Source organism: Alternaria ventricosa (assembly GCF_023758065.1).
Source record: "Alternaria ventricosa strain BMP 2768 chromosome Unknown scaffold_13, whole genome shotgun sequence".
In the NCBI taxonomy this organism is placed as follows: domain Eukaryota; kingdom Fungi; phylum Ascomycota; class Dothideomycetes; order Pleosporales; family Pleosporaceae; genus Alternaria; species Alternaria ventricosa.
This window is the reverse complement of record NW_026055693.1, coordinates 684,806-697,695: the sequence shown is the minus strand read 5'-3', so window position 1 is coordinate 697,695 and position 12,890 is coordinate 684,806. Positions and strand designations below refer to the sequence as shown.

General features: G+C 52.4%; 3 protein-coding genes across 3 annotated transcripts; 2 read left to right on the top strand and 1 right to left on the bottom strand.

Moving 5' to 3' along the window:
• Positions 1 to 404: 404 nt before the first annotated feature.
• J4E93_007460 (uncharacterized protein) lies at positions 405 to 1,860 on the top strand (the record flags this gene model as incomplete). Its single annotated transcript, XM_049345367.1, has 4 exons — positions 405 to 610; positions 666 to 909; positions 961 to 1,406; positions 1,455 to 1,860. The coding sequence occupies 4 exons, from the start codon at positions 405 to 407 to the stop codon at positions 1,858 to 1,860; spliced, it is 1,302 nt and encodes a 433-aa protein (XP_049197597.1).
• A 2,672-nt stretch (positions 1,861 to 4,532) lies between these two features.
• Positions 4,533 to 6,397, bottom strand: J4E93_007459 (uncharacterized protein; the record flags this gene model as incomplete). Its single annotated transcript, XM_049345366.1, has 6 exons — positions 4,533 to 5,204; positions 5,265 to 5,755; positions 5,810 to 5,944; positions 6,004 to 6,050; positions 6,102 to 6,187; positions 6,239 to 6,397. The coding sequence occupies 6 exons, from the start codon at positions 6,395 to 6,397 to the stop codon at positions 4,533 to 4,535; spliced, it is 1,590 nt and encodes a 529-aa protein (XP_049197596.1).
• A 4,924-nt stretch (positions 6,398 to 11,321) lies between these two features.
• Positions 11,322 to 12,661, top strand: CEL6C (1,4-beta-D-glucan cellobiohydrolase cel6c; the record flags this gene model as incomplete). The annotated part of the gene is made up of 4 exons (XM_049345365.1): positions 11,322 to 11,590; positions 11,639 to 11,811; positions 11,861 to 12,088; positions 12,144 to 12,661. The coding sequence occupies 4 exons, from the start codon at positions 11,322 to 11,324 to the stop codon at positions 12,659 to 12,661; spliced, it is 1,188 nt and encodes a 395-aa protein (XP_049197595.1).
• Positions 12,662 to 12,890: the final 229 nt, after the last annotated feature.

Here is a 12,890-nt window from a genome sequence, read left to right as displayed (position 1 = left end):
TTGCGAGTGAACGCGTCCGGATATGACTAGCGCCCGCACCAGGCCAGCCCTGGAGCTAACGGGTGGGGTGAACCGCCGTGCTGTCATCATGCTCGAGGGAAAGCTGCGGATCGGCAGCACCAAGTTCCAGCGCCCGGAGACACGATGCGCGAAAGCTGCGGCCTGATTACTCCCTCTGCTCCTCTACACCACGCTTACACGCCCTTTCACCCCCAGGCGCCCAATGCAGACGGCAGCGCGCTGTCCCACTCTCCCCCGCCGCATGCCTGGGCCTTATCCGTAGTTCCCTCGTCCGCCTGAGCATCCGCCCACGCCGGCCTGCGTGCACGCGCACTCACACACTCTCTGTCATATTCCTCAGACCTGCCTACATACTTCTCATGCTCGCCCACACCACAAGCATCATGTCCACCAAAGACATCCGGCAGCGCAAGCCGCCAGCATCGGTGCCCGTCATCGAGAAGCTCAAGGCGCAGCGCACCAAGACACCCTCCGCGCCAAAACTCCCGGATCCAACCCAACACCCCGCCGGCAAGGTCAAACATGGGCCTGTCGTGCAGTTTCTGCGCATGTGTCTTTTTGCAGCGTACTTCAACGGCAGCATCATAGCGTTCGTATACACTCAAGGCTAATACCACCCATAGGATACTAACGTCATGTCTCAGCATCGCCATCACCCAATACATCGGCCTGCCGCTATACTTTTACAGCAAGGACCTCTTCTACGCGTGGATGGCCATGACCAAGCAGCACTTCAGCATGACCGTCACCACCATGACGTACTGGTGGGCGCCCGTCACCATGCGCGTCAGTGGAGACGAGAGCATAAGAGGACAGATGAGGAAGAAGGAGGATGGCCTGCTCGAATGCGACTTTCCAGAAAGGCTGGTCTTCGTCTCGAACCACCAGGTACGGTTATTCAGGCAACATCTTGTAGTGCAACGAGCTGACACCGGCTAGATCTACACCGACTGGGTCTACCTCTGGTGGATGGCATACAGCGCGTCCATGCACGGCCACCTCTACATCATCCTCAAGGAGTCGCTCAAATACATTCCAATTCTCGGCTGGGGCATGAGGCTCTTCGGCTTCATCTTCCTATCCCGCAAGTGGTCCACGGACAAGGAGCGCTTCCAACATAGGCTGAGGAAGCTGAGCAGAAGTCACGATGGCCCACTATCTGGCTCCAAGGGTCTCGACCCCATGTGGCTTCTCATCTTCCCCGAGGGCACAAATCTTAGCAAGAATGGTCGCGCATCGAGCAAGAAATGGGCAGAAAAGAACCAGATTGAGGATCTAAGACATACACTGCTGCCGCGAAGCACAGGGCTTTCCTTCTGTCTGCAAGAGCTGCAAGGCTCCGTAGATTACCTCTATGACTGCACAATGGCATACGAGGGCGTTCCGTAAGATCATGTTACCAACCAGGTTCTTCAGATACTAACACACAACAGCGCCGGCCAATACGGTCAAGACCTCTTCACCCTCTATAGTACCTACTTTCAAGGACGCCCTCCAAAGTCCGTAAACCTGTACTGGCGCCGCTTCGCCATCGCCGACATTCCCCTCCACGACGACAAGCTCTTCAGCGATTGGCTCCTTGCCCGATGGCGCGAAAAGGACGATCTGCTCCAATACTTCCTCGAAAATCAGCGTTTCCCAGCCGACGAGGGCGAGACACCCAATGTCAACGGCGGGCCACCGCTTAAAGGTGCTGGCTGGATCGAGACAGACGTCCGACCGAAGCTGTGGTACGAGTGGCTACAAATCCTCGTCCCGAGCGCCGCGCTTGCGCTCGTGGTGAATGTGTTCCTGAAGATTGCGAATCTCGTACAGAAAGTGGCGGGAGCAAAGTCATGAAATCAGGAAACTCACTAATTGGCGGCAAACATGTTGTTTCGCAGTGTCTGGCGCGTGGTCGTTTGTGTTATGTAGATCGGCTTTGATACCCTATATTCATCTCTTCTCTGTCCGTCAAATGAGGGTGTACCTCGTGGTACTCACGTAATCCTTCTTTGGGCCCTTGACATCGTATCGCACTTCCCACCACATATCCTCCGTGCCCCCGTTGACAACACCTGGTCCGAATGTCCAACTAGCCGTATACAAGTCCTCGGCACAAAGATGTGTTTCCTTGTTCTTGGCTTTCACCTCCTTTCCACTCGGCTCTAAATTACCCATGTCGACGAAGGACCCCCCGACCCCTTCCCCGTTCTTCCCCACGCCATCCTTGATATCCGTGCGCGGCATCTTTTCATCGTCGAAGAAACGGACGGCGATGTAGTCGCCTGCTTTCTCGCCTGTGCTTTCCGGTGTCGACGTTTTGAGTTGGTACACGTATTTCCTGCGTGCGTTGAACTTGAGACCCGTGTCTGTTGCAAACTCGCCTTCTTCGGCATAGAGCAGAGTTGGTGGAAAGGAGGCTGGTAGGTTGCAGGACGTGAACGTCGCTGTTCCTGTCACTATGCCCGAGGGATGGGTCGGTAGGGTAGAGCGGAGTTGACGGGTGAAGCTCCATGGTTTGTCGGGGGAGTTGCGTAAATTTTCGAAAATGGAGGTAGGCAGCGAAGGAGAGCTGGGCTTGGGCTTTTCGGTCTCGGAAGAGTCGTTTGTTCGTGGTTCTTGTGGTAGGGTTCTTGTTTCTCGGATTGGTATTGAGGTGGTGATGCCAGTGTTCGCGCTGTTAATCTTGGTTTGCGAGAAAGCTTTTGGGTCTTGGCTTTCTAGCAGGATGGCATTGACGCTTTGGAGCGTGCTTCTACTTGGGTTTAGCGCGGGGTTGCTTGTTGTTATCCAACTGAGCCTTTGCTTGATGAAGGCTTTTCCGATGGCACTTGTCTCTTTTGGCATACTCGTATCTATCGCTCCCTCCTCGTTTGTGTAGAGACATAGTACTGCTAAGGCGGTGCCGACGGACAGATCCTTGCCTGTTGGACAGCACACGAGAATCTTTCCGGTGGTTGGATCTGATAGGGACGAGAAGAAATATAGAATTCGGGGCAGTTGAGTGCGGAGGTCGCGCGAGCCAAGTTTGCCGGTTTGGCATTTGAGGTGCAAGTAGTGTTTGACTCCGGCGTCCTTTAGCATCGAAGTGGCGAAGGGCTCCGGTGTACAACTGATCACAACGTCGAATCCGTCGAGCTTCATCTGGTCACTAGGAGAGATGTACAGTTTTGACGTCGGCTTGATCAGACTTGCGACCGCGCTACTACCTCCGTCTTCGTTGAGCAATCTTTCGATCAGGGCTGGCATATCTTCCTCGCTCGTCTTCATCAGCACGTCCTTGTTCTTCCAGAAGACTGTCGGCGTGAGTCCATGAGACCATGCTTCGTGGTCATCGGCAGCACCCTGGATATACCCGCTTTCCGATGCCTCTGCACCACGTACTCGTCGCGATGCTGTGCAGAGCACGATGGGGTGAAAGTCAGGGAAAGAAGGCGCTATATCCGGAAGGGTTGATTGCTGTGTCACCCATATCGGCCGCAGGGGCTTCTTCAGCTTGCTGCGAAGGTCCACGATGTTAGGTGTGCATATATCCTTGTCTCGATATCAGCGAATATATTCGGGAATGCCCAGACAAGACACGCACCAGAAACTGTTGCACAAATCCGTCTATCCTCTTCTCCATTTGCGCATGCTCGCTTTCTCCCACGGCTTGTGGCGGCGTAAACAATCGCATCTCGTCTTTCCTAGGTGTGCCGAATACAGCTCTGTTGATCACACAGCACCATGTCGGGATGGTTTTGCTCAGCGCGTCCGGCATACTCTTGCCCCTCCTCGTGCTATCCACAATCACGGCACCGCCAAACTTCTCCACCACATCCAGTAGTTGCAGATTTAGTCTTCTCAGACTGAAGCTCCATTCGCCCATGTGACCGTCCGTGCTCTTGAAGTAGACAGATCCAGATTTTTGGGTCGGTGGAATGTACCAGCTTCCACAACGTTCATTGGCTACAAGAGGTAGATCGTAGGCAGATGCGACTGAACTGACGAAATCGCTGTCGGAGATGATTGAATTAAGGCGGTTGTGCGTTGATAGTGTTGAGCGGCGCAGGGAAGAAAGGGTGTTAGATAGATTTGGTGTATTGGAAAGGTGCGGAAACAGGATGTCGGTTTCTTTCAAAGGTTGAGACATTGTAGTCGTGGGCTCTACCAGTCTTCCAGGCGTAAAGTTGATAGTGTCTGCGCGGGTGGAAATAGAACGACCATTCACATTTGCATACCCCGCACCATCGCGTACGAAAAAAGGAAAGAAATACTTTGGAAGGGTTTCAGACAGAGGGGAAAAGCTATACGTAGATCTCAAGGTTATCGAGGCCTATAAATGTGATTGAGCCTTCTATATCGCGCTCAGGAATTGGGGATGCAAGATGGGTGTTCGTGAGGAAATGACCACAATAGCGCTAGTCCAAGAAGGGATTAGGGATAAGGGTTCAGAACAAAATTCGTTCCGAGCGAACATGGTAGGCAGCCTGTGGATACTTTTGTCTACCTATGGTCTTGAATGACTGCTAACATGATGCATCCGCCATCTAGTCTTGTTTAACAAGCGAAACAGGCGCGATATAACTCTTCCGTGCGCTGACGAAATAGTTGACCGTGGCAATGATAGCCATCGCGCCAAACATAAGCGCCGCCCAATTCATGTCCGTAGCCGAAGGGTTTGGCACTATAGGGAAGAATGAGAAGACGAAGGAAACGACCAAAAAGGCAAGAGCGAGGTCGTTGACGATGCCTCCAAACTTGCCTAGGCTCCAGCGTCGAGGGAGCAGTGGCTCTCCTCGCCAACGCTTCAAGCGCACGCATCCAATCGATATAATGTAGGAAAAGATGAGAGCTGCGTTCGAGATGGAGACGATGGCGTTCAATGTAACGTCCGACCCGAAGTTGATGCATGCGAGCACGAGCGAGGATCCGAGGCAGACAAGTAGCGCGTTGACCGGAATGTCCCAGCCGGCTGGCACTCGCTCGATCCATGCAGAGAACGGAAGTCCCCTGTCGCGCGCAAATGCCCAGATCTGGCGCGAAGAAGCAGCAGTGACGGATACGGCTGCAAAGAAGACGAGGACGACGAGAATGGCACCCATGACTTCTGTGCCAGCAATGGAGCCTGTCGCGTTGTAAACGGCTTGGAGTATGGGTTGCCCGGTCGGCGACTCCAGAACAGAGTCGAGGGCGCCTCCACACATCACGAAGGTAATCATCTAAAATGAAGATGGGTAGTCAGTATTTGGCTCTAGTCTCGAAAAGTTGGACCTGCTTACCATGATGCACCCGAAGATGCCGTTGAAGAGGACAGCCCACATCATGGCTTTGGGAAGCACCACAGAGGCGTCTTTCAGCTCTTCGGACATGTGAGCGCCCGCGTCTGGGCCGATAAAGCACCATAATGGGGTCGAAAGGCCGACCAGAGCAGACACGCCCATGGAGCTCCATCCTCCACCGTTTGTCCAAGTTGTGAAAGCCTCCTCTGCAGGCATGCGCTCCGCCATCGTCCAGAAAAGGATTAAAAAGGCGAAGAAGGCGAAACAATGCAAGACAAGCACAATACCTTCGGCGAGAGGCAGGTGCTGCGCCAGGAAGATGTTGAAGCCGATCATCAGGACTAGCCAAAGCATCATCAGGAGGGTGATATGCCACAATTCTCCAATCTGCGCATCAGGGTATGCAAGCAGGACCATTCCAATGACGAGAGTCGAAAGCATTTGCGCGCAAGCGGGGATGCCGCTGACCCAACCGACGGCCGCAGCCCAGCCTAATCACACTGTAAGTGTACAAAGTTGGATATTGGAAGCTGCATTTTCCGTACCCACAATGTAGCTGAGCGACTTCTGAAACGATGGTGGCGCGAATTCGCTGACCCAATGGTATTGTCCACCAGCAGTCGGGGCCATGGAGGCCATCTCAGCCAGAGAAGCGATCATAGCCAGGACGAAGAGCCATGCTAAATGCAGGTGTATCAAGTCAGTGTATGTTTCACATGCAGTTCGTAGGGACAATTACTGATAATCATCATCCAAATCACACCTGCTGTGCCTCCATTGAACAGCCTGCACAAAGGTTAGTATATGTTACGCACGCGTTCCGCAGGCAAGACTTACCCAAAGTACGCTGACAAAAGAGCACTCTCCCATGTTGACTGAAGGACGACCACGAATCCGATGATAGATACCATGCGGAAGTTTCTCTGATTGCGGTTTAGGAGTGTCATTGAACACAGGTGTTCATAAAGGCTTACCCGTAACTCTTGTTTTTTGCCCATCCGTTGCATATCCGAGGCATCATGAGATGTGCCCCCCAGAGCACCGGCATGCATCATGTCCGCTGCGTTGGATCCATGGCTTCCTATATCGTATTCCTCGGTACTTGCAATCTTCGATTCTCCAAAGATCGCCATTTTGTAAAGTGTTGGAATACAGAACCTCGATCATCAACGAAAGATAAGGGAAATTCTGAAAAGAGGGACCAATCTAATGGTTCGATGAACACCAAGCGACATACGTGGAATTCCACAGCCATTATTGTACCCGTTGATTACGAGCCGTGTCAGAGAGGTAGCTGCCGTTATTGGTAACGTCGCAAGCCATCTAGAACGTGAAAGGCTGTGGCGAGATACCTGTGAATAGTGCAAGCGCAGCGTAACCGAGGCGATCTAAAAGGGCGGCCCTTGGAAATGCGGCTCGGGTATGGGTGCTCAAGCCGCTCACCATGCGCGCAGGACACGCTACTGCACGGTATCAGTGTGTGCCTACGTGATGGGATCGCGTTCTACTTCGTACGCTGCAACGTGGGGTTTGGGTGTAGTCGTCAATTTCTTGTACATGTATGTCTGCTAGCACCTTCTAAACAATTGTGCATTGTGCCCAGATCACTTTTGCGAGCCAGATGCAACCTAGGTAACTGACGGTAGCTTCTTTGGTGAAGCAGATGAGTGGTGTACTCAATGGTGTGACAACCTCGAGATGGTGATGGAGACCCTTTGAGGGCCCGTCCCGCGGCCGTGGCGGGCACTACGCGCGTCGGCATCATCCAACCGCGTTCGTCTGTCCAAGCTTGGACAGCCACACCACACCCGAGGCCCGCGATCCCTGAGACCAGAGCCAGAACTTGGAAGAAGCATCACTGCGGCGTAGCCACACCCGTGCCACAACGCGCTCGCTACGCTGACCTGCCCCTTCCGATGTATCCATTGTCAAAGCGGTTAGCTATAGCCTACAGTCATTAATCGCAGACCGCCGCTTCAACACGTTGAACATGCGCGAATACCCTTGCTGCTCATCAAGGCATGATGGGAAGCAACACTTTGCTATATCTACCTAGGTAGCTATACAAGAGGTTTATGTCGAACGGATCCGAGATTCTTCTCATGAATTCTTATGGAAAGAAGCGCAGAATGTACTCTGCGGCAGTCTAGCACCGTGTTGAGAAATGATAAGTCCACGGGTTTGGTCACGCCACAACCTCGCACGGCTCGAGGTATTTTGTCCCTATCTAGGAGCAGAACATCTGCAGAATGCACCGCACCCCGACTCCGGTGCCAGGAAGGATCTAATCATCTGACTCGAAGTAATTACAATCGGATCATCAAGAGACGCGTGCGAGGATTGCATGCTATCAGAGACTAGGCCCAGCCACTGGATAATTGCAGAACAATTTGTTATTGGAGAGCCGCAACAAGGTCCACGCATCCTGCTAAAGGGGTGATGCGACGCCTGCAAGGTATACAGAGCAAGACAATCCCAGCGCACTCTGCAGTTGGGTGCAAGGTGAAGTTGGGTCGGTGTTTGGCATTAACCTGGAATGATCGTCCGCACCGTAGTATTGGGGCGACGCCGCAGCGCTTACTGTGTGTTTAATGCCATTTCATGGGAATTAAAAACTAGTGAGTAGTACTCGGTATTCTTTTGACGAGCAATGACATGGCGGACCACAACGATGAAGCGATCGCACAACACCCGGGACATGCGGATACTTTGAGATTTGTCATCAGTCTTTGCCTATGCTATACACTATGTGTAGCATTCCTGCGGGTATACACTCGGTGGAGAGCTTATAGTCTCGACGATCTGGTTGTACTGCTATCGGGAGTAAGTACACTTTTACGTAGCAGACCTGAGCCCTACGAAAGCGTATTGCTAACAAGCTTGCACACAGGTACTGGCGCTTAGTTTCTTTGGTGTAGTTTTCGCATCTATCTCTGCAGGATTCGGCCACCCGATGGCCGATTTGATGGTCCCATCCGGTGTCGGCAAACTCAACGACCTTGCGTTAGCTGGCAACATACTCTGGATCACATCGCTATGCGCTTCCAAGATCGCTATTATAGCTATGCTATCACGTATTACACCGACTATATTACATAGAAGGGTTCAGTACAGTGTCGGCGCCCTTGTTGTCGCTCAATGTCTGATTTCCATCCTACTTCTGACTGTCAACTGCTCCGTTCACCATAACCTATCGTGGAGCATGGCACTCGCAAACTCTGGATGCCACCAAATTGAGAGAAGATGGCAAGCTCTGACTGCTCTGGACATCGTTACCGAGATCTTTCTGCTTCTTTTACCTATCCATTTGGTTTGGAAGCTACAAATGACTTTTCACACCAAACTCGTCGTTATATCAGCGTTTTGGCTCCGAATACCGTAGGTTATGTCACTATTAAGGCATGATATTAGCTAAAAGTAGAACAGAACCCTCGTATTCTCCGCTCTTCGCCACAATGAGATGTACAAACTTACGACTACGTCAGATGTCTCTCTCACAGCTGCTACAGTGGTCATCTGGCAGGCTGTGGAGCTATCATACTCTCTAGCTGCTGCGACACTGGCTGCGCTAAAGCGATTCACAGAGTCTCTTAATACTGGGTTCGGTCATGGGGAGCTTATGCGTGTCCACGGATCATCGCAAGGGTACAAGTTGTCAGATCGGAGCGCGACGTCGAGAAACAGGAAGACTTCACATAAGAAATCACCGTATTCGAATGACTTTGAACTCTCTATCGACAAGGTTTTGCTGGAAACTTCGTTGAGACCTGAGGTACTGGGAAACACAGCTACAATCTTATCGCCAACCAAAGACTTCAATCCGCTCAACAGACGGATGGATGACTCTTACTCGGAGGATAACAGCATTCGACAGGAAGTACAGTACTCGGTTCACTATGAGGAACGCGATATTTCGAGTCAGAATTGAGAGCAATAGGCCTACGAAGAGTTGTAGACAAGATCAAATGATGCTGGACTGTGCCATCCACTCGCGAACAGAAAGCGCCTGTGCGGTGCCGTCCTCGCCTTCCTGTGACCACGTGATCAGTCGCAAAACTCGGTACCATCAATATCGAATGGATATGGATGTATGGCTGATATCCAGATGCGCGTTCACAAGGGTCTTTAAAGGTCACGCCGAATCTTCCCGCGATCCTAGCGAAATCCTTTGGTGTTCATTGCAACATCCACCGTGCGATCATTACCTACCTATTCTTTCAGTATACACAAATCTTCCAACACCTTCCCATCATCCCAAAAATCACAGACGTTCACACAAGCTCAGAAAATCTCCTCAAGCGCAAGGCTTGCGAGGGGATGGCGTGAAGCTTAGGTCCATTAGATGGCCTCCATATTGGGACTACGCTGGAAGGAGAATAGACTCGTTACTAGTGTGGGCAAGCTTCAATTACCCGACCACTCTGGCATCTGCGAACGCGAACCTCGTCACTCACATCAACCACTCACATCATCCTTCCGAGCGTCGCTGTCATCACTATATATCAGTTTCAGGATTTCCATTACGTTCTCTCTCTCACAACGCGGTCCGAACCACACAGCTAGCTGCTGCAGCGGAGGTCATGCGCCGACACGCATGCCGTGCGCTCACAATACCAGACAGAACCTTGGAAGCGGTCTGCCTCCTCCACGCGTATAGCACGAGTAACGAGACCAAACCTGCTGTGATGTTATTGGTAGCACCAGACTCCACTCGTATCATGCCATCGTGTACCAGAAGTCGTCCAGTGCGGCAAAGAAGAGTATATCCAAGACTGTTTGACACGAAAACGGACAATTGCAATTACATCGCGCACCTTCAGGCGGCTGCTACGTATTGCGCTGTCCCGTCACGTTCTCATATGCTCATTCTAGGCAGACGCATATACCCGGGAGTTCCCCCAACCCTCATCTTCCAGAAGCCTACCACAAGCGCTCGACCTGCCTCACACGACCTCCAGACCAGCATCGCAAGTCGGTAGCGAGGCTTGGCTGTATTATCGACCTGGTCTCTCGTTCGCCGTAACCTCCCATGTGGAGTGCATCAGGATAAATGCAAAATTAAAGAGCCTCCAAGATCGACCTTCATCAATTTCGACTGTCATGTGTACACTCGAGCCTTTCGAGAAGCTTTCTAGCCAAAGATTTCCGGGCTGCCTTCGTGTACCTGCTTACGTTTTACATCGGGCCGAGCGCTATCAACCCCCAATACATCATTGTCGGGGAAGAGAACTCGCGTCATTTTACTGCAGATTTGTTGATCACTTGTGCATTGCCAAAGAGTTCATGGGCACGGTGGATGCTGCGAGGAGTTCATCTGCAACAACAATCGGAAGACGGTTCTCCATGACCAGTGTCATATGACCCGATGAGCTGTCCCACAATACTAAACTCTTTCATATCTCGATGGGAAGCTTATGGGCTACGTAGATGATGTCGCAGACTGCCAATCATCGTCATTAAGAGTGAGGCTGAGGACTAAGATCGCGGGGTAGGAGACCCGAACAATAAGCACCCCCGCAACCCCAATACGTCTCATGTAAACATTCATTTATCTACCCTGTAAGGAGGGTCCAAGCGGCTGGAGACCTATCAAGATGACTTTGAGCCACGAAAAAAGAATATGACATCCGGAAGTTTGGAAGACACCTAAAGAGAGCATCCCACTGCATAATCCTAATGGCATTCTCATGAGGCGGTGATGTCTTTCCACAAAAGAATTCTTCGTCCAAAGCTGATAGCTAGTAAAGCAACGCCACCTCAAGAAACCCGGCTTTTGCCTCCCACTCAGCTGGTGCTATGTCAGTGGACCCCTACTATACTACCATGCTGCCATTGATATATCTTCATCTAAGCCTCATATCTCAAGCGCCGATCGCACAGACCCAACCCAGAAGCTAACGTCCGCAGTCTCCGGGCCTGTTTCCTGATGAGACGGTACCTCAGTGCTGAGTTGGCGCCATACTAGCAGCATACGATCCAACGCCGATATAAGAGGCTCCCACTACCCTCTAGGCTTCCAGCACCAACGCAACCAAACAACTACATTCAGACGTCAACATGAAGGGTCTTTTCTCTTTCGCCGTGGCCTCGGCCATCACTGGCGCTTTCGCTCTCCCATCTCCCGTAGAGAACGGCCCCATCACTGCTCGCCAGGCTGCAGCATGTGCCACTCCCGTTACTCTGTCTGGCAACCCCTTTGCGTCCCGATCCATCTACGCCAACAAGTTCTACTCATCCGAGGTCGTTTCTGCGGCTGCTCAGATGACCGACACTGCTATGGCGGCGAAGGCTCTCAAGGTTGCTGACGTTGGAACCTTCTTGTGGATGTGGGTTAATCTGCTCGTCCTCACAAATATCTACTAACAGATGATCAGCGACACCCGTGAGAAGATCTCCGTCGTCGAGGATGGTATCAAAGACGTCCCCTGCAACCAGATTGCCGCACTAGTCATCTACGATCTGCCCGGTCGTGACTGTGCAGCCAAGGCCTCCAACGGTGAGCTTGCCGTTGGCGAGCTCAGTGTCTACAAGTCCGAGTACATTGACCGTAAGCATATTACTGCTGTTGATCACAGCCTTTACTAACGATACGCAAGCCATCGTTGCCATCTTCAAGAAGTACCCCAACACGGCCATCGCCCTCGTCATCGAGCCCGATTCGCTCCCCAACTTGGTTACCAACTCCGACCTCCAGACCTGCAAGGACTCCGCCTCTGGCTACCGCGACGGCGTCGCATACGCTCTGAAGCAGCTCAACCTACCCAACATCGCCATGTACATCGATGCCGGTCACGGAGGCTGGCTCGGCTGGAACGACAACCTAAGTAAGCACCCTTCCATCCCCTCAATTCCATCACATTCCTAACAACCCCTTTCCAGAGCCCGGAGCCAAAGAACTAGCCACCGTCTACAAGGCCGCAGGCAGCCCCAAGCAAGTCCGCGGCGTGGCCACCAACGTCGCCGGCTGGAACGCCTGGGACCTCTCCCCAGGAGAGTTCTCTGGCTCCTCCGACGCCCAGTACAACAAAGCGCAAAACGAGAAGAAGTACATCGAGCTCTTCTCGCCCGAGCTCAAGTCCGCCGGCATGCCCGGCCAAGCCATTGTCGACACGGGCCGCAACGGCGTCACTGGCCTGCGCGAGGAGTGGGGCAACTGGTGCAACGTCAACGGCGCTGGATTCGGTGTTCGTCCTACGAGCAACACGGGCTCTTCGCTTGTTGACTCGTTCGTCTGGGTTAAGCCTGGTGGTGAGAGCGATGGTACGAGTGATAGCTCGGCTACTAGGTACGATTCTTTCTGCGGTAAGCCTGATGCGTACCAGCCCAGTCCTGAGGCTGGTCAGTGGAACCAGGCGTACTTTGAGATGCTGGTTAAGAACGCTAAGCCTGCTTTGTAAGGCGCTGGCTTGATATCACGTCCCATTGGAGGAGGGCATGAGGTAGTTCGAGGACGGGGAGTGGTGCTACCTTGTATATAGATTGATCGGTTGGTGGGAACCTTGGAAAGAAGTCGACAGGTGGAAGTTGCGGTTCGAAAACTCCGCTTCAACTGTGTATACATGAGCGTAGTTACAGCCAAAGAAATCGAACTCTCGTTTGATCAACATGCACACTGGCATCTTCGTG